We start from the raw sequence: 19,493 nt of genomic DNA on the forward strand, positions 1-19,493 counted from the left end.
ATGTACTGAAAAATCAAGTGAATACAAAAGTAGGCTACTAAATAAATGTTTAAATGTTTGAAACAAAAGCTGTATGTTGTATGTTATCTTATGTGTTCAATGTGAATGTGATGTGTATTAGAGTCAACTCAATGAAGACAAAATGTAACCTGTTGAAAAACCTCAGGTGTGAGTGTGTGAGGGCAGGAAGGTTATGGACATTTCAATCAGCTGTGCAGCTGTCACAGTTTGAGTGTGTTCATTTTCCATAAGACCAAAACATTTACAGTGAGTCAGTGCGTGATCTGCAGAGTAACCACAGCAGTCAGGTAAACAGGTGGAGTAAAATGTTACACATCAAACTACACAGATACAACATGAAATGCATCAGAATCCCATAATATAATATTATATGTCTTAAAGAGCTCATTCTGTATTCTGTAATTATTGGGTTAAATTTACTTCTGCTAGACAAACTGAGCTCTGTGACTTTGACAGTCACTTTATGCAGAGGCTCTAGCCCAAGGCACCCCGGAGCTCTGAACCCCAACCCTAACCATAAGTTACGATCACGGCACTGAAGAACAACTACTTTTACTTTGATATTTTAGAACATTTAGCCGATAACATTTCTGTATTTTCACATTGTTGTTCTGCTGCATTAACGTGAGTAAAGTTATGTAAAGTTGTTCTTCTTCACAGTTTCTACCTGACAGCGGAGACACTGACTGTATGAATGGATACATGTTGCCATGGACACACTGCTCTGTACCGCTGCCGCGCCAGGAATTAATGTCACCATCTGATTGGCTCCTTCTCTCTCACCAGACATCGTACATGTCACGCCATTGGACGGCTGACGCGGCTCTGGCGCGTGGTTGTGATTCCTTAAATCCCATTGGACAGAAAGCTGCGGGACTTGGTAGCGCCGCATGTTGTGTGTGAGCTGTTATTGGACAGGAGACCAGGTGCTGTAGTCCAGGGTGTTCACCGCTCTGCCATCGTCATATATAAATACAGTAGTGCCGGCAGCTCACTAACAACAGCGGAGTAGTTACTGTCAGCGTCTGTCCACTTCACATACAGGTGAGAGGTTTTCACCATGCTTTTAATCTGAAAGTCAAGAGTGTTGTAGAGTCTAATTTTAACTGTCAACTCTGTCAACAGAGAATGTGCGTCTGTGTGTTTAACTGAGAGAGGTTGAATCATGCTTCATTAAGTTAGCTAGCACCTTTCTAACACCGCTGGTCTACAAACACCAGAAGACACTGTCAGCTAACGTTAAATTCAGAGCTAAAGTCTGGCTCCATGACCTGGATAGGAAGTGGGTCCGTCAGCTATTTGGTCCGGGTAGCCAACTCACTGTGGTTGAAATCATGCTGTTGCTTCGTGTTATCACCTATCAGATTCAGTGAACTACTAGTTTCGGTGTGAAAATCCGGTGTCGTCGCTCTTTCAGGCAGTAAACAAGTCTTTCTTACACAACTGACCCCCCAATATGACAGTTTAACGGGCTACAGATTTCAGTCCCGGTCCTAAACGACTTAAGTTTCAGGAAATCCCGCTGCCCTTTCACCCAGTTTTACTTCTGTGTCTTTATCTGGTGTCTCCAAACACGAGCTGTATGTAGCTGTGTAGGTACGTGTAATAACCAGTGTGACAGCTAACAGCTAGCTGCCACACTTTACACTGTAGATGCCACAGTAAATAGCTAGCTTCAGTTTAGAAGAGACTCTACGTATGTCTTTTTAATTAGCTAACGCAAATAGCTTCCTTTGTGCACGTTGTCTTTTTGTTAGCTAAAAACATGTGTTTGTTTTGTATGTTAACGTCAAGTAAAGCAGACAGATGATTATATCTCAATCACCACGATAAGTGTCATTACTAGGGCAACGATATTAGCTGACATGCTAGCTGCCCACTGTTCTCTATAACCTTGTCTGATAGCTGTAACCTTACATCAGCTAGCTAAATAACGTTAGCTTGAATATTTCTGAGCTGACAGTGCAACAACGACACAAACTTCATGTTAAACGCTAAATAACGTGTTGTTGTGAGACTCCAGTGGTATTAGCTTGGTTGTAGTTATTAAAGTGCAGTCTCGTATATATAAATAACAGCTGTCCAATGGAAAAATAGCTAGTCTCATTTTTAAAGTTATTCTGGGATAGCTGCTGCTGCTCTGGTGGTGCATTTATTTTAACAGCCTGGATGGATGTAAATAGTAACTGGTATTACTGAAGTAACGTGCTCTTTAACCACTTAATGTGCTCTTTAACCTTCTTAATGTTATTACAGTGGTAAAGGTTAGAGAGCTGGCGGTTGTGCCTGTGTAGCTTTGATAGGTGGTGTGTCTGTACCACCCTTCTTTTCAGACCCCAGTCCAACATTAGCAGTCAGGAGACATTACAGGCTCTCGATTAAATACTGTGGACATTTAGAAACTGCAGGGCTCCAACACTAACAACAAACGAATCTGTCAAATTAATACAATGCTGAATGTGAACCCTCTCCTCAGCCTGTTCAGGATGCCTGGATCAGCTCCAATCAGTTGTTTGGGACCATGGCCCAAAGACGTGGGTATCATTGCCATGGAACTGTACTTCCCGGCCCAGTATGTGGACCAGACCGAGCTGGAGCAGTATGACGGCGTGGCAGCTGGTAAATACACGGTGGGCCTGGGCCAAGCTCGCATGGGCTTCTGCTCTGACCGCGAGGACATCAACTCTCTGTGCCTGACTGTGGTCCAGAGGCTGATGGAGAGAAATGGCCTGTCCTACGACAGCGTGGGTCGACTGGAGGTCGGCACTGAGACCATCATTGACAAGTCCAAGTCTGTCAAAACCGTCATCATGCAGCTGTTTGAGGACTCGGGCAATACAGATGTGGAGGGCATTGACACCACAAATGCCTGCTATGGTGGAACAGCTGCACTCTTCAATGCTGTCAACTGGGTGGAGTCCAGCTCATGGGATGGTGAGTCAACAGTCCTGTGTCACTGTTGTTGATGTGTTTTCTAACTATTATTGTCATTCTTGATTAATCTGCTAGTTATTTCTGCTAGTTATTTTCTTTATCAGTTGTGTTGAACATAAAACTCTTTTCCATTGTAATGTCTATAAGCCATAAATACTCAGTTCAGTGTTAACGACCCTGTAGATATGTAATGATGGGATCTTCCCTACTGAATAAAAGATGTGGTCAGTCTGAACAATGCTCCCTCTCAGCAGTAGCAGTGACAGTATCAGTTTAATCTTAGGCAGAAGTTTTCATTCAGTTTTATCATTGACACCCTGACTGATCAGATTATATCTTTTAGCTGAGACATGTATTTAATCAGCTTTAACCAGTGTTAGGCTGTGTGTTGCTGGGACAGATTTGTGTGAGACTGATGCTGCTGTGTTGATGAAACAGTTTTACAGAGGAAATGTATGTGTGTATATTTCTTTAAAATGAGTCCTGCTGTTTATCTTATCCTTTCTGCAGGACGTTATGCTTTGGTGGTAGCAGGGGATATTGCTGTCTACGCCACAGGAAGTGCCAGGCCTACAGGGGGGGCTGGTGCAGTGGCCATGCTGATTGGACCAAATGCTCCTCTGGCCTTTGAACGAGGTCAGTTCACTGATAACTGTTTGCCTCTAGTGGACTCTTCAGTGACCAATGTATTGATAAGAGCCCACTGTCACTCAGCTGATTGAATGTTTACTGCTGAATGAACTGTTGTACCAAGTCACTGAAGTTTTGATTTGGATTCAGCTGCTGTTGACATGTGGAAATCAATAAGAGCTGTGCTTGTTTTCACTGTGCAGTGGTGACATGAGTATGTTGTAATGAGGTGTTGAACTTTACTTCTAAATACCAAAGAGTATCACAGTCATTCTGTTTATCACAACAGGCCTTTAAGTGATGTTTTTAAATGTATCCAGCTCAGTCTGTGTGTTTTTAATGTGTTTGACACCTGCTTTGGTGCAGGTCTGCGAGGGACCCACATGCAGCATGCATATGACTTCTACAAGCCAGACCTAGTGTCAGAGTACCCTGTGGTGGACGGGAAGCTGTCGATAGAGTGCTACCTGAGTGCCTTGGACCGCTGCTACTCTGTGTATCGCAACAAGATCCACGCTCAGTGGCAAAGAGGTGGGTGGAGACTGATCTATGGAGGCTTGTTTTTATATTCCTCTCAGATCAGCTGCTTGTTAGGTGAAGAGGTGTCAGAGGTCAACTTAGCACCTGAGGTGTATAGGTGTGTTCCACACTCCTCTACTAAATGACACCTTCAGTAGTGATCATCAGTACTGGCTGAAGAGGTGTAGGCTGAAGCTATAGCTTATTACACCGCCCCTCTCTACATAACGTTACATGAAACAGCAACCCTCTCACTACAGGCCAATTCCTGGTCAGAGAAAATGAGAAAGAGGAGAAGCAGAAACAGAAAGAAACTTTTCACCACTAAGATTAGACACCAAACTATTATATATATATATATATATATATATATATATATATATATTTATTTTACAAACAGAAACTAAACAAGAGGCAAGACAAGGAGTTCCAGTGTGTCAAACATACAAAGTAAATAAAGACTTTCTCTGCTACGTTCATGATAATAATCATATCTCAGTTTTATATTTATTTATCACCATATTTTGAAACATTTGTCTTAATTTACCTTAAGTAAAGTGAACTACAAATTCTTAATACATTATCACAACTCATCCACAGGTTTACCCCTTTGACAGATGTGCATCTTCTTTTTAGATTGGTCCTGGCCCATCCCCCCTAATGTTAGTAAAGCTCAAATATATCAGGAGGCCTTTTTTAAAACACCTGCAGACACAGATCTAAGATGTGTCTTCTTTATATCAGGTGGTCAGAGTACCTCAGGTGCTCAGTCAGACCCATGAGGGGAGTGCAGTGGAGGGACTGGATGGATAACAGTCTAATGAGTTAAGAGGGTTTAGGACATTACCTGTTTGCTGTGCTAAGAAGTTTACTTAAGTTCAGTGACCATGAAGTGGTTTAATGAGATGAGCCTTTAACCTGATGTGTCAACATGTTCATTAGGTTGGTATGTTCCTCACCTTCAAATGAACTTTGTCACTTTGGTATTTTTGTATCTGGTGCAGAGGTGGGAGGAGACAAACATGTGTTGTGTTGTTCTCATTGCACTGTGCAACGGTGACAGTGAGACAGATCAGTGTGTCAGGAGTTCTTCAGACCAAACGGTCTCTGTGGTCTCATCATTCTTGTTCGTCTTCTCAACAGACGGATCAGAGAAGCTCTTCAGCCTGGAGGACTTTGGTTACCTGGTCTTTCACTCTCCATACTGTAAACTGGTGCAGAAGTCGTTGGCCAGACTGATGCTGAACGACTTCCTGAGCCACCCCAGCCCCAACACCGAGACGGGACCCTTCACAGGCCTCGATGCCTTCAGGTACACTCAGAGGAAAGCAGCTGCACAGAGACGCAGTTCTGGGCGTGATAAAGGATCTCCTCATTAAAGGAGCACTCCCACATTTTGGAAAGTGGACTTGTAGAGTAAAAACAGAGCTGAAGTGGTCTGTCAGGACCTGACAGCTCAGACGTGTTAAACCTGCTCAGTTACGTTAAAGCAGAGAAGTCCCTGTGAAAACCGTCAGTCATGTTCTGTAGATTAAAGTCATCAGGACACTGGTGATGTTACTGTTGACTTTTTAATTCAGATTTCATTGACCTCTACTGTATCAGGGTGGATCAGGAAAATCGGAGAGAAAATAAAAACAAAACTAGATATGAAACCTCAATAACTCAGTTATTCTGTGACAATACAAACAAAACCTGTTGTTTCTGGTATTCTGTTGTTTACCGAGTGTCTGTTTCTGTGTGGCAGAGACATACGGCCTGAGGAGACCTACTTTGACCGGGATGTGGAGAAGGCCTTCATGAAGGCCAGTGCAGATCTGTTTGAGAGGAAGACCAAACCCTCCCTGCTGATCTCCAACCAGAACGGAAACATGTACACCCCCTCAGTCTACGGCTGCCTGGCTTCACTCATCGCACAGTGAGTCTGACTGTCATTCATTCATTCATTCATAAATTTGTATGTATTCAGGGAGGGGATTAACAAGGATGCCAAAGTCATTCCCTTCAGGAATCAATGATGTCATTAAAACAACAACATCATCTCTCAGCAGAGAAACGCACATGTGAACAAACGCTTTAAAATGAAAATCCAGTGAACACTGAACCATGACAGATGTGACAGAGCAGCTGGATCTGATGGACATTCAACCTTCACAGATCCCTTCATGACAGTTTGATAATCACAGACTCTGTTTCCCTCAACGTTGTTTTATCAGGCAGAGCAGCACAACCTGAGGGGAAGCACAGCCTGACAGGCCGCACTCAGGGCAAGACAAGTCACAGCAGGTTTATTTTTATTAGTTTAATTGATCTGTCAATGAGAGAGGACCCTAGTTACATGGACCTGCACAATGTCAAGGACAACACAACAAAGTCCTGGACTTGTTTCCATGGTGGTTCTTGATGTGGGTCTAGACCACCAGCTTATTTTCACTGCAGCTCACTGTTACTTGACTAAAGAGGAAGTTACACCTCAGGTTTTTAGCAGAGTCACTAGAAGCTGTAAAATGACCTGGTACACAGTGAGGTGCTGTTGAAACATCAGTGTCAGTGTTGTGTAAGCAGAGTGTGTGTTGTCTCTGTTACAGACACACACCCTCACAGATAGCAGGACAGAGGATCGGGGTTTTCTCCTACGGTTCAGGATTTGCTGCGACGCTGTACTCTGTAAGAGTGACACAGGACCACACACCTGGTGAGTCGGCCTCAGTTACCCTCAGCTGTGTGACGTGGATGGAAGTCCAACATAAACTAACGGTGTGTGTTCTTCTGTTGGTTGCGGCAGGATCTGGTCTGGACAAACTGGTGTCCAGCCTCAGTGACCTGAAGGTCCGACTGGACTCCAGGACGAAGGTTTCACCTGCCGTCTTCTCTGAGAACATGAAGCTGAGGGAGGAGACTCACCACCTAGGTATGACTGCTGCTCTCATTGGTGGGTTACAGTGACAGTAAATCAGTCTGTCAGGAAGCTTTAAGTCCCCACTTTCACCAGGTGTTTGCTCAGGGGGATGTTAGGGGATAACATTATAAAGAGTCTTTACTGAGCCTGAGCATCAAAGTCTAACCCGTCATAAACTGCTCTAGTCCGGAGTCCTGTCCCAGTGAAGAACACTGCTCTGGTTCTTACTGTTCTAACTCCTGACCTGATACTCAGTTTCACTTCCTGCTGTCACTGATCATTGCTGTCTCTCTCTGTCCTGCAGCCAGCTATGTCCCCCGAGGCTCAGTGGACGAGCTGTTCCCAGGGACCTGGTACCTGACGCGAGTGGACGACAAACACCGCAGGGAATACGCCCGCAGACCTCTGAGCCATAACCTGCCGGCAGAACCAGAACTTGTTCGCACCAGCACGGCCACCGAGGTACAGGAGGAGTAAATGATTATATCTCATTATATCTGATAAGGATGAGAGGGACATGCACAGCTCCTACACCTGTGCATGCAGTAGATGACCAGCAGGGGGTAGTAGCAGTGGGTGAAAATCTTTCCAGGCTCTAGGCAGTTCACTGAGGGCTGAACCTCAGTGGTTTTGACCAATCAGCATGCTCTGAGGGAGGAGCAACTGGCAGCTACAGGGAAGGGACTGTTTTTAGTTTTAGTAAGAGAGACTTTAACACACAAAGTTTCTTCAAAGGCAAGAATCATCTTGCAACATGCTAATGAGCTGTCAGAGCTCGTCAGGCTGAGCACCAGCTCAAGTATCACAGCAGTCTATGTTATTCTATGTGACCAGAGTCCTCTCTCATTGTCTTAGATAAACTAAACTAATAAAAATAAATGCTATGTTTTTCCTCCTCAGCACATCCCCAGTCCAGCCAAGAAGATGCCTCGCATCCCTGCAGCCAGCTCCAGCCCCGAGGCCACCGTCAGCAACTGAGAGCACTTAGCTAACCTCTGAGAGGTATCAGACAGCACTAGAGGTCAGAGGTCACCTCGAAAATCATTGTATGTTAAACTAAATTAGGTCGGATCAGTGAGTCATGCCTGTGGACAGATGCTTCTGTCCTGCCTGTACCCTTCCCATGATGCCCTGCTGTCCAGTCTGTCTCCATCACCACAGTTTGTTTTAACCTTTTATTTAAAGTTTACTTTTTTTTACATGTTCTCCTTTTGCATTAGTGCATAATGGACAGATGTTTATCTGGGAGGGGCACAGGCAGATGTTTGGGAGCAAACTTCCTGCTGGCAGCTGGCAGCCAGAGACAGGAAGAGGAAATGACCATAATTAGTGTGGCCTCAGGCCTTCTGCTGATTAAAGAACAAAGGGAAGTGGGCCTCAACCGTGTTTATGTATCAGAGTGCTGGTGCTGCTGCTGCCACTGCTGCCACGGCAACCCAGCGGGAGACTGAGCTCACACCCCCACCCTGCTGTTTGTGTTCAATACCTCAGTTTTCTATAAGGAGATCAGTTCCTACAGGACTACAGACCCCAGGAGCAGCTGATGCTCCACCTGTAGCCAAGCTGACATAGTCACAGTCTGCTCCATAGGAACGTGTCAACACTGAAACTGCTCTGAGTTACTCTGATGTTGGTTTCTCTGTTTTTAAGAAAAGTCTAAACCCACTGAGGAAGACGCTGCTGCTCCTCATCAGTTCTGACTGTTTGTGATAGCAGTGTGAGGAGATGAGACCTCATCTGGTTATTGATGAATTAATTGTCAGTGTTTAAGAGTGAATTCATCATGTCACCAAACATCCTCTGGTTTCAGCTTCTCAGCAGCTGCTCAGTTAAACTGATGGTGAACTGAATCTGTGTGGACCGGTGGTGTCAGGGTCAGCATCAGGATCAGAAAGTGTAGATATTAACAGGATATTTGAATGTTGATTATGATGATTAGTTGATAATAGAAGATTATATTAATTATTGGTATAATATATATATTAATTTTTTCCAAACCACAACAAATGTGTTTTCTTCTTCACTGCCACACATACAGTAACAGTTCATCACCATGGAGACAGTGAACCAACATCAGTGGGTTTAGATTTTTCTGTGTCTCATCTTTAAAGGTTCAACATGCATCAAATCAGTATTGACAGTCAAGCTCTGAGGATGATGAGGATGTTTGGACTTGACTCACATGTTTAAGTGACCTGATGTCACATGACATCCTCTACTGAGGTGAGGGGCTGCTCATCATCACAATCACAAACTGGAAACAAGCATGAATATGACCTGTGTCGTCTGTGTGTTTACTTCCTGTATGAACTGACAGATGTCAGTTCCTCACCTGTCCCATGATGCAGCACTGCTGCAGGTTTTACTCCACACATGATGGAGAGCTGAGGTACCAGAGAATCCAGATCATCAGCGGCTCTGCCTCTTTCAGCCTGTGAAGCAGCAGCAGTCACTGTTGACTGTGCAGAGTCGGTCAGAGCAGGTTCGTACACTACAGCAGACTGCTGCTTCAGGACTTCAGTGATGGTTCCAGTCTGACTCTGGTCTCTGTTCATCTCACCAAACAGCCACAGCTTCACAGCTGTAGCTGTGATCCAGTGTTGTTGGCTCCTCATCAAAGTCCATCACATTCATACTGAAGCCTTAAAGTCAAAGGGCTTAGCTCCAGGTTCAGGTCCTATCATCACACTAGTTCCTGTTTTTCTCAGTGTGGTTGTTCTTCCTGTTTTAACACTGACACTGGTTTGACTGTGGCTCCAGTCAGCAACATAAACAGGCAGAAAACAACAGCCTTAGATAACTGTTGGTGTTCTCCTGGTCCTGGTTGGATCAGCTGGTAGCCGGGCTCACTGGAGTCTGGACTATTGACGTCCAGGTGACCACGTTGAGAAGCCTTACAACAAACATGTATGACCTGTAAACAGAATCATGTACAGATGTTTTTAAATGTACAGTCAGACCTGGTTCCTCTGAGGTCAGACCCTGCTCACACACACACACACACACACACACACACACACACACACACACACGTAAAGAGTGTGTGTGTGTGTGTGGGGGGGACCTGTCTCAGAGTCACATGATCTTTACCTGTGTTGATGGTAATGTACAAACTGTAAGATTATTTATGCTGTATAGATATCTCATCTGATGACACTTTGTGTAAATGTGTAGATTCAGAATAAATGAACTTCACAGACACTCTGTGTAGAATTACTTTTATCAATAAATCATGAAATCATGAGCGCACACACACACAGGTCTGCAGGTGAGATCTCACCTCATCACCTACACTCTTTAAAACTACATGATAAATACTGTATGGGCCTCAACATTTATCAGCCACACCATCATCAATAGCTGATTGGATCCCCATACAGGGTCAGGCCGGCCCTGGGTGGTGGCAGCAGGTAGCTTAGTCTCTACACCTGAGCTGTAGCTCCTCATGGTGAGTGGTTGGTTAGTGAGGAAGATGATGAGGTGAGTGAGTGAGAAGAGGAGGAGATGAGAGGGAGGAGAGCCATGAAGGTGAACAGTCATAAGAGAAAGAAAAAAAAAAGGCATCAAGCAGAGGTGGATCAGAGCGTGAGGGAAGAGAGGATGAGGAGAAGGAAACAAGGGCAGGACTGAGAAATGTAAAGATGAGATTTAAGGGAAAAAAGAAAGTTGCAGGACAAGTTGAGGACGTGATATATATTAGAGTTTGAGAAGATGGAAAGATGTTAATAGGATGCAACAGTGAAGTGCAGGTGGAGAAGACATGCAGACACAGGTGAAGGCTGGCAGGTGTAATGAAAGTAAAGAAGACCAAAACTCACAGACCAGAGGAAGCACTGCAAAAAAAAAAAAACCCAACATGGAGCAGGAACACAACGAGAAAATCCAAACTCAGGAAGCAGCTGGGAACACGAAAACTGAAGAGAACTGGAGCACAGAGACTAAATACACAGGTGAGGCAGAAATAACTTGACACAGGTGAAACACATCGGGGTGGTGCAGACAATCACAAGAGCGGGAAACTGGACAGGAAGTACAGACACACAAGGTAAATCCTATCAAAATAAAACAGGAGATGATAAACAAAGCGTCACTGACATGGGCAGATGTGACATAGAAGAGAATAAAGACCAAAACCTCTAAGGTGTTTCAGGAGTTTGGAGATGAGACTGAAGGAAAGAGAAGAAGAGATTGGTGTGTAGAGGGAGGGAGGGAGGCCACAGTGTTTTACAGTGAGTGTGGAGGGGATCGGAGAGTAGATTAGTGAGTGGGGGTGTGAAGTGTTGGAAAAAGAGGTGGAGGAGAAAGTCTCATATGCTGAGGCTGTTAAACAAAAACAGAATAAGGAGGGAGGATGTAACGACGAACAACCGACAGTTAAAGAAGAACATGCTGGGAAGTTGAACAAGAAGAGAGTTTTCTAACAGAAGAGATGAAAGGGAGATCAGATCTAAGACTGAGAGGATTCAGGTCTGTGTGAAGGCTGCAGAGCATCATTCAGATATGAAGAGGGAAGCAGTAAATGATGGACTCTGGATACAGTCAGGAGATGACACATGTGGCTGGATAATAGTAATGATTTCTTTTCATGTTTATGAGGACAGTGTGTCACTTCTGTAAAAGATGGAGTCACATGGTCTATGTGTTTTTTTCTGATGCTGAAATCAGAAATTCATCTTTCCATAACATAAAACTGGTCTTAATGGGAATGAGAGGGAAAATATTGAGTCAAGGTGAAGACAGGTCAGCCGTCAGGTCAATGACAGGACTCCTCAGGGACTGTATGAGGTCTAGTTTATTTCCACTATGATAAATGATGTATTGTAAATACTCCAGTGGACAGAGGCAGATCAGTGTCTGTGCATGATGAGACTTTGTGGAGAAGTGTTAAGAAACTGCAATAATCAAGTTGAAAAATGAGAAACAAAACGTGGATCAGTGGAAAAAACAAAAGCTATGTTCTTCACAAGAAAGGGAGTCAGGGAATCTAATGTGAAACTAATGGAAATAAGTTTTCGACTAAGGTTAGACTATGGAAGTATTGCATGTGGATCAGTAGCACAGTCTGAGCTACAGACCTGGATGTTCTGCAGACTCAGCTCGCAGAATGTTTATCAGCAGTCAGGATTTCCTCAGTGTGTTCACTCCGAGGTGAAGCAGGTGAAATGTCATCGTGGTCAGAAGCAGCTGGTGACTAATTACTGGGTCACCCTGAGGCTGCGTGGAGACGGTGATCCAACAGAAAGTCTGCTGCATGATGGGAAAAGGAGAGGACGGTCTGGGCTGGATAGGAATCAGATGACAGAAGATATGAGATGAAGAGTTTGTCTGGGTTTTAGAAAATCATGTGGGACATTGATCCTGAATTACTGAGGGTTCAGCACAGTTATAAGACTATAGATTTGTATCAAAGGTGGACAGCAACAAAGTACATTAACTTGAGTACTATACTAAAGTACATTTTTTGAGTATCTGTACTGTACTGTTCTATCTTGTACTTGAGTATTATTTTATTTTTAAACTTCTGACTTTTACTCCACTACACTTAAAGACAATTATTGTCAATCAGCCAGTCAGTCAGTAGGTTGTTTCAGAGTCATTATCTTCTGCAAATGTGGAACAATACAACAATGTTTTGACATAATGTACTTTTGAATACTTCAGTATTTTTTAAGATCAAGTACTCCAGTAATTTAACTCCAGTAAAAATCTGACTGAACAACTTTCACTTGTATTGGAGTCATATTTGACCAGGAGGATCTGAAGGAGCTTTGTACTTTGTCCACCTTTGATTACCATAGTAGAATGGACTGTAAATTTACAGGCAGTTCAGACTTACACAGACGATCAAAGGTCACTGAGGGGGAGTTAATAAGGGAATGTCTGACTGTTATAATCATATATCATGTTGATGGAGTTAGAATGGACTTAACAGGACAGTTAAAGTCTTATAGACACAGCTTCAGTCCTGTGGAGGGTCTGGAGGTCAGAGGTCAGAGCAGGAAACACAGGTTCACTGAGTGAGAGCTGCTGCTGTTCTCCAGACACCTCCTTGTCTCCACCACCGGATGGTGCCAAAGTAATGAACTTTGAAATCTTACACTGGAGCTCAGTGAGCTGCAACCAATTAAAATTCATTATAAATCTATCTGACAGTCGTTTTCTCAATTAGTGGATTCCGTGTTTAGTCTATGAAATATTAAAAAATAGTGAAAATGGCACTCAAAGTTTCTCAGAGTTCAACTAACAGTTCAGACCCCTCAGATAATCAGTTTAATGTCATGTATGACAACAGATTTGACAGACTGGGACCAGGAAATACTGAAACAATGAATCAATTATCAACAGACCCTGTTGCTCAATCAATTTTCTTATAGTTTTATCTCTAGTTCTGATACTATTGGAGTTGCTGTTTGTTTAGATGATCTGTCTCTTTAATTAACTAGTCTAATATTGATTAAGGTCATATGACTGTATTAAATGCTGTTCTACTCTATAATCTTTTATATCTAACACGCTACAAACACCAGCAGCAGTCACTGAACAGTTGGGAGCACAGTTTATCACAGGAAACAATGAATCTTAACTGTTTATTCAGAGACTATAATAAAGTGATGGAGTTCACCTCAAAGATTTTAGTTCTCTAACTCAGTCCTGACACCGACTCTGTATCAAAGGTTCATTAATTAGTTTATTATCAGTGTTTTATTAACAGTGTATTATCTGAATCAGCTGACAGTAAAATGTGAGCTACAAGAATTCAGAGAAGAAATTTATATTTTCTCCTTTAAGAGAAATCCAGAGAAGTGAGCTCCTGAACCACATCTGTTCCTCCACTGATGTCTTAGATAAACCGTTTATTGTGAGAACAGCTCCTGGGTCAGGGGCACTTTACAGGTTTTCTTCCACTGTGAATCTGTGCAGGATTTTATATTTAAGTTTATGTTAAAACTGAGGACTATGGGAGAAACACTGAAACGTTCTGTTAAATAACTAAGATGTTATTCATAGATGTGAATCCCTAAAGGTGCAGCCCCAAACAGAAGGAGGAGGTGAACAGATCTACCTGAATAGAAGGACAGAGAAGCCCTGAAACCCGAACCCTCTTTTCTGTGTCCTCTCCTCTCTCTGTCTTTCGTACAGTTCAACATGAATGTTCACTGGAGCTGTGTAACGGAACTATGCCTTAAAAGTGTGTGTTTGAAATCTCTACAAAAGAAGAGAGAGGGAGAGAGGAAGACCCGCCCGCCACAGAGCAGCAGTCCACTACAGGCTCCACAGCAGCGGACACCGCCCCGCACCGCGCGACGCACCCAGCCAGGGTGGAGTTTAAGCAGCCGCAGAGCCCAGAGCGGATAGGGAGGGGAACCGAGGAAAAGTCGCTAACTGGCCTTTCCCCTGCTAAAAAAAATCCGCTTTGTACCGGGGAACGGTTAAGGGACCGCTACCGTTTGTGGTTTTCAGAGGTCGAGGCGCCGCCGGCGGGAAATCATCGACGCGCTCAGGTCAGAATGAAAGTTTCTAAGTTTGAAAAGTTTCCACCATTGTAGCGACGACGCCGTGACGTCAGCAGAGCCTCGATGTGGAGACAGAAAAGTTGTTGAAAGTAGCAGAGACACAGGCCTGCAAATGTGTAGCAGCAGCACAGACACACAACACAGACACACACAGAACAGTGTGTGAAAGTCTCCAGTTAGTTAACACGATGTTGTTCAGGACTGGCGCTTTATCACTGCTCCATCTATAGACCTGCTCAAGTTTCCGGACAATAAGTTAGGGCGTCTGGCATTTTGATGAGGTGTGTGTGTGCGTGTGCGCGCGCCTGTGTGTATAATTGTGTAATCTTGTTGAGTTCCGTATTTTTAAGAAGTCCCTGTATTCAGCAGCTCCGCTAACAAAGAGCAGTGTTGGGTGTGTTACTACACAAACAGACAGAAAGTGCAGCCTCCGGGTGTAGATTCCTCCACCTCTGTGATGTGGTGTGCGACAGCGGAGGAATGTGGACGGAGACACGTTTACTCTGAGCTGTAAACTGCTGTTAGCAACAGGCAGGTCTGAATGTGAACACTACCAGCGAGCTGATGATAACAGTCTGTAGTCAGTGCTCCAGGGCATGCTACAAGCTACATGCTACATGCTGCCACTCAAGGTGAAAGGTGACTGACTCCATCCAGTGTCTACTGTCCATCAGTGTAATCTACTGTGACCGTGTTACATTCTACTGTTGCAGTTACATTCTACTATAACAGAGTTACATTATACTGTGACAGTTACATTCTACTGAAGCACTATTACATTCTACTGTAGCAGTGTTACATTCTACTGTAGCAGTGTTACATTATTACTGACAGTTACGTTCTACTGATAAAGATTTAAATTCTACTGCAGCATTGTTACATTCTACTGTGACAGAGTAACATTTTACTGTAATAGAGTTACCATTACTGTAACAGACTAGCATTCTATTGTAGGATAGTTAGATTCTACTGTATCAGAGTAACATTTTACTGTAACAGAGTTAAATTCTACTGTAACAGAGTAACTTTCTACTTAAACAGAGTTAGATTCTACTGTATCAGAGTAACATTTTACTGTAGCAAAGTTACATTATACTATAACAGAGTATCATTCTACTGTAACAGAGTTAGATTCTACTGTTGCAGTCACATTCTACTATGAAAGAGTTACATTCTACTGTAACAAAGTAACATTCTACTTTAACAGTAACATTTTACTGTATCAGAGTTGCATTCAACTGTAGCAAATTTACATTATACTATAACAGGGTATCATTCTACTGTAACAGTTACATTTTACTGTGAAATAGTTTCTACTGTAACAGACTAACATTCTACTGTATCAGAGTTACATTCTACTTTAACAGTTAGATTCTACTGTGAAATAGATTCTACTGTGACAGTTACATTCTACTGTAGCAGAGTATCATTCTACTGTAGCAGTGTTACATTAATACTGTGACAGTTACATTCTACTTTGATAGTTACATTTTATGGTAGTAGTGTTACATTACTACTGTGATAGAGTTACAATCTACTGTACCAGTGTTACATTAAAACTGTGACAGAGTTACATTCCACTGTGACAGTTTCATTCTACTGTAGCAGTGTTACATTAATGACTGAGAGTTTCATTCTACTGTAACAGTGTTGCAATCTACTTTGAGAGAGTAACATCCTACTGTAACAGTTACATTCTACTGTGACAGAGTTACATTAATACTGTGACAGAGTTACAGTTCACTGTGACACAGTTACACCCTACTGTAAAATAGATTCTACTGTGGCAGAGTTACATTCTACTGGGACAGCAGAGTTAACACTGCTAGCTCCGTCAGCTCGTGCTGTAACTACACTGACCATGACAGAACATTAGCACCAAGATCTTATTCAGGATGTGATTCTGATGAGGTGACAGTGACTGACTGATTGTACATTCACTTTATTTAATCAGAGCAACAGACCACAATACTTCGGGGAGGGGGGTGCTGCAAACACACACACCATTCTGTAGTTAGTTTGATGATCACCAGACATTTTACCCAATATGGTCTGCACTGAGCTGAAGTTAGCTCAGTTCTGTGATATTTTTCAAGGCCATGTTGGTCACAATGAAAAGCCTCCTCAGTGATTTTGTGTGTGGGGCGGAAAACATTCTGCATGATGGTTTGATAGAATAAATTAGATAGAAGAAAAAGTCAAAAGAAGTGAATGTAATCATCTGCACCTTCACCTGAACGTTATGATTGACAATGTTGGTTATTTTATGTATCTGAAGTGAGTAATGTTATTGACTTTGTTCTTTTTAAGCAGCTGAAATGATGACTCTTACCAGGAGGTCTGAGTCTCTGCAACCGGTACATATTAGAGCTGCTCAGCACCACATGAAAACCTTATTTCATGAATATGATGTAGCAGTGACGTAGAGGTGATGTAGCAGAGATGTAGAGGTGATGTAGCAGAGATGTAGAGATGATGTAGCAGAGATGTAGAGGTGATGTAGCAGAGTTGTAGAGGTTATGTAGCAAAGATGTAGAGGTTATATAGCGGTGATGTAGAGGAGATGTAGCAGTGATATAGAGGTGATGTAGCAGTATTGTAGAGGTGATGTAGCAGAGATGTAGAGGTTTTGTAGCAGTATTGTAGAGGTGATGTAGCAGTGATGTAGCAGTGATATAGAGGTGATGTAGAGGAGATGTAGCAGTGATATAGAGGTGATGTAGCAGTGATGTAGCAGTGATATAGAGGTGATGTAGCAGTGACGTAGCAGAGATGTAGAGGTTATGTAGCGGAGATGTAGCAGTGATATAGAGGTGATGTAGCAGTGATGCTACACCATGTAGCAGAGATGTAGCAGTGATGTAACAGTGTACTCCAGGCTCTGTCATTACTCTGCACAGTTATAATTACCATGATGATTGGTGGTGAAGCTCTGATTAGACTCTGTCTGATAGATCAGACAGCTGATGGTATTTTCTGATATTAGATTATTGATTTATCAGCGATCAACTGCTGATAAATCAATAATCTAATATCAGAAAAAGTCTGGTGTCAGTGAGGCTTCACTTAAAACAGAGACGTTAGTTACCTGGATGAGATTGTTGGTTTAAACTGAGACTGAACACATGGCTGATTTCATACATGCATGTTACCAGCCCCCTCAGCGCCCCCTGCCGCTACACAGTATTCTGTGCAATAAGACAGTCACTGTGTAAACCAGGAGATTGGAGTGATAGATTCTAGCTGAGACTTGGCTGAGAGATATGACAGACTACACATTGGCGGGCAACAAATCAGCGCCTTGTCGATTCATGACTGGTGTGTGATGTCATCAGGAGGAGGGGCCAGAGACTGACGTCCAGGAACAAGAATGTGAAGACAGGATGTGATCAGTCTAGCATGTCTCTCATTTGGACCTGGAGTAGTTTTAGTGACTGCAGATCCACCTGCCACATGTATCCAGCTGTGCAGTGGAGTGGAGGCTGTGTTAGAGAGGTGTCAGTGTCTGTGTCGTGGCCCACTCTCACACCAGTTAAGGAAACTGCTTTTCATTCCAGTGCGCTGCAGTGAGCGGCTGTAGTGTTTTCTCTCAGCCATATATGGTCAAGACAACATGTGTGGCCACTCCCCTTGCACAAGAAATCATTTGTTTTAGACTTGAGCCAGTTCCTGAGCCTGTGTCAGATGCCTGGGGAGTTCAGTCAGATAAACAAGGACTCTCCACATGTATGTAAGGATTCTGTAGCGGCAGACTGTGGTGAGATTAGATCCATTTATTAGAAGGCAGTGGTCTCCATGTTTGAACAGACTTTACTCGCTGTGACTTGAAGAGGCCCTGCTCTTTTCCAAGCTAAAGTTTGAGGTGAGACTTGCGTAGGTTGTGGGATCTATGTGGATCCTGAGTGATTGTGACCCGTCAGCACCACTGACATGCTGAAGAGTCTACTGGTTTATTTATCCACACAGAAAGCAGTGGTGGTGTAGAGAGCGGTAGAAAACAAGCTTCTCGTCTCCTTTTGCAGACGGACCTGTGAACTGGTCTCTAGTGTTACAGCAGTGACAAATTCACTGGTTTTCCTAGGGCACAAAACACCACAGACCACAGATGATGAGCCAACATAGGAGAGTACAGTCAGACTGAGCCTCAGGCGGAGGTGACGGTGGTTTCTGAACTGAACCAGTCCTCAGAGGTCTCTCTCTGAACAACTCTTATATCTCTATATCTGGATACAACTGTGCTCAACGTATTAACATGGGCTGAGGTTGTGGAATGAGCTGTGATGAAAGTCCTGTTAAAAGGTGTCATTTTCACACGGGGGTCGGTGGTGGTGGTGTGGTGGAGGGTGGGGGACGCCCACTGTGGGCTGGGACTAAAACCTAATTTTGTAGAAACAGTTTCCTGTTGAGAAAGTTAACCAGAATTCTTCATTTAGTGACTTCAGTTACATGAGGTTGTTGTGTTGCATAATCCCGTGTACGCTGGTGCATCACTCTGTATGAGCTCAGCTGAATTAAGAGGTAAACGCTGTTTGTGCTGGGTCTTATAACTCATCATCCAGCTGTCACTGCATCACACAGCCGCTGATGTGAAGGTCTGTTCAGATGCTGAACTCTGCAACTTTCATCCATGTTTCCATATTCCCAGAGGGACATTGATCTACGTGTTGTTCCCGTGGACGAGTGTGAGAGGCTGAGGCTGCAGCAGCTGTTTGTTCCTGAGGTTAAACAGCGATCAGAGGTGGAGGTGGAGGAGGAGGTTCAGATGGATGCCTTCAAAGCTCTGCTGTCAGTCTTGACGACCAGAGGAGGCAGATACACTGAAGCTCACCTCCTGGTCTCTGTTAAACATCTGTAGGCTATAAACACGTAGCTGATGACATCACACACTCAACATCTAAACAGCACAATAAACACTGTTTTTAACGCCAACATCCAGCACACAGGTGTTTCTCTGTCACGGCTGATGATGACACAGG

At 43.4% G+C, this 19,493-nt stretch overlaps 2 protein-coding genes across 5 annotated transcripts in view; both read left to right on the top strand.

Moving 5' to 3' along the window:
* Nucleotides 1-909: 909 nt before the first annotated feature.
* On the top strand, nt 910-10,204 carry hmgcs1 (3-hydroxy-3-methylglutaryl-CoA synthase 1 (soluble)). The gene is made up of 10 exons (XM_023412648.2): nt 910-1,065; nt 2,498-2,955; nt 3,466-3,591; nt 3,952-4,116; nt 5,248-5,416; nt 5,852-6,022; nt 6,693-6,799; nt 6,890-7,015; nt 7,308-7,465; nt 7,904-10,204. Exons 2-10 carry the CDS (start codon nt 2,508-2,510, stop codon nt 7,979-7,981), a joined length of 1,548 nt encoding a protein of 515 aa, XP_023268416.1. The 5' UTR covers nt 910-1,065; nt 2,498-2,507; the 3' UTR covers nt 7,982-10,204.
* Nucleotides 10,205-14,329: 4,125 nt separating this feature from the next.
* tln1 (talin 1) overlaps nt 14,330-19,493 on the top strand; it is a 54,570-nt gene continuing 49,406 nt past the window's right edge. For 3 of the 4 annotated variants that reach the window (XM_023412615.2, XM_023412616.2, XM_023412617.2), the window contains exon 1: nt 14,330-14,505. The gene's annotated coding sequence lies outside the window, so the exon portion shown is untranslated. The remainder of the gene's footprint in view (nt 14,506-19,493) is intronic. The other variant, XM_023412618.2, reaches the window with a different exon arrangement.

The sequence above is a fragment of the Seriola lalandi genome, unplaced genomic scaffold (genome assembly GCF_002814215.2).
Source record: "Seriola lalandi dorsalis isolate HSWRI2012SDOR001 ecotype SW California unplaced genomic scaffold, Sedor1 jcf7180002054484, whole genome shotgun sequence".
NCBI lineage: Eukaryota > Metazoa > Chordata > Actinopteri > Carangiformes > Carangidae > Seriola > Seriola lalandi.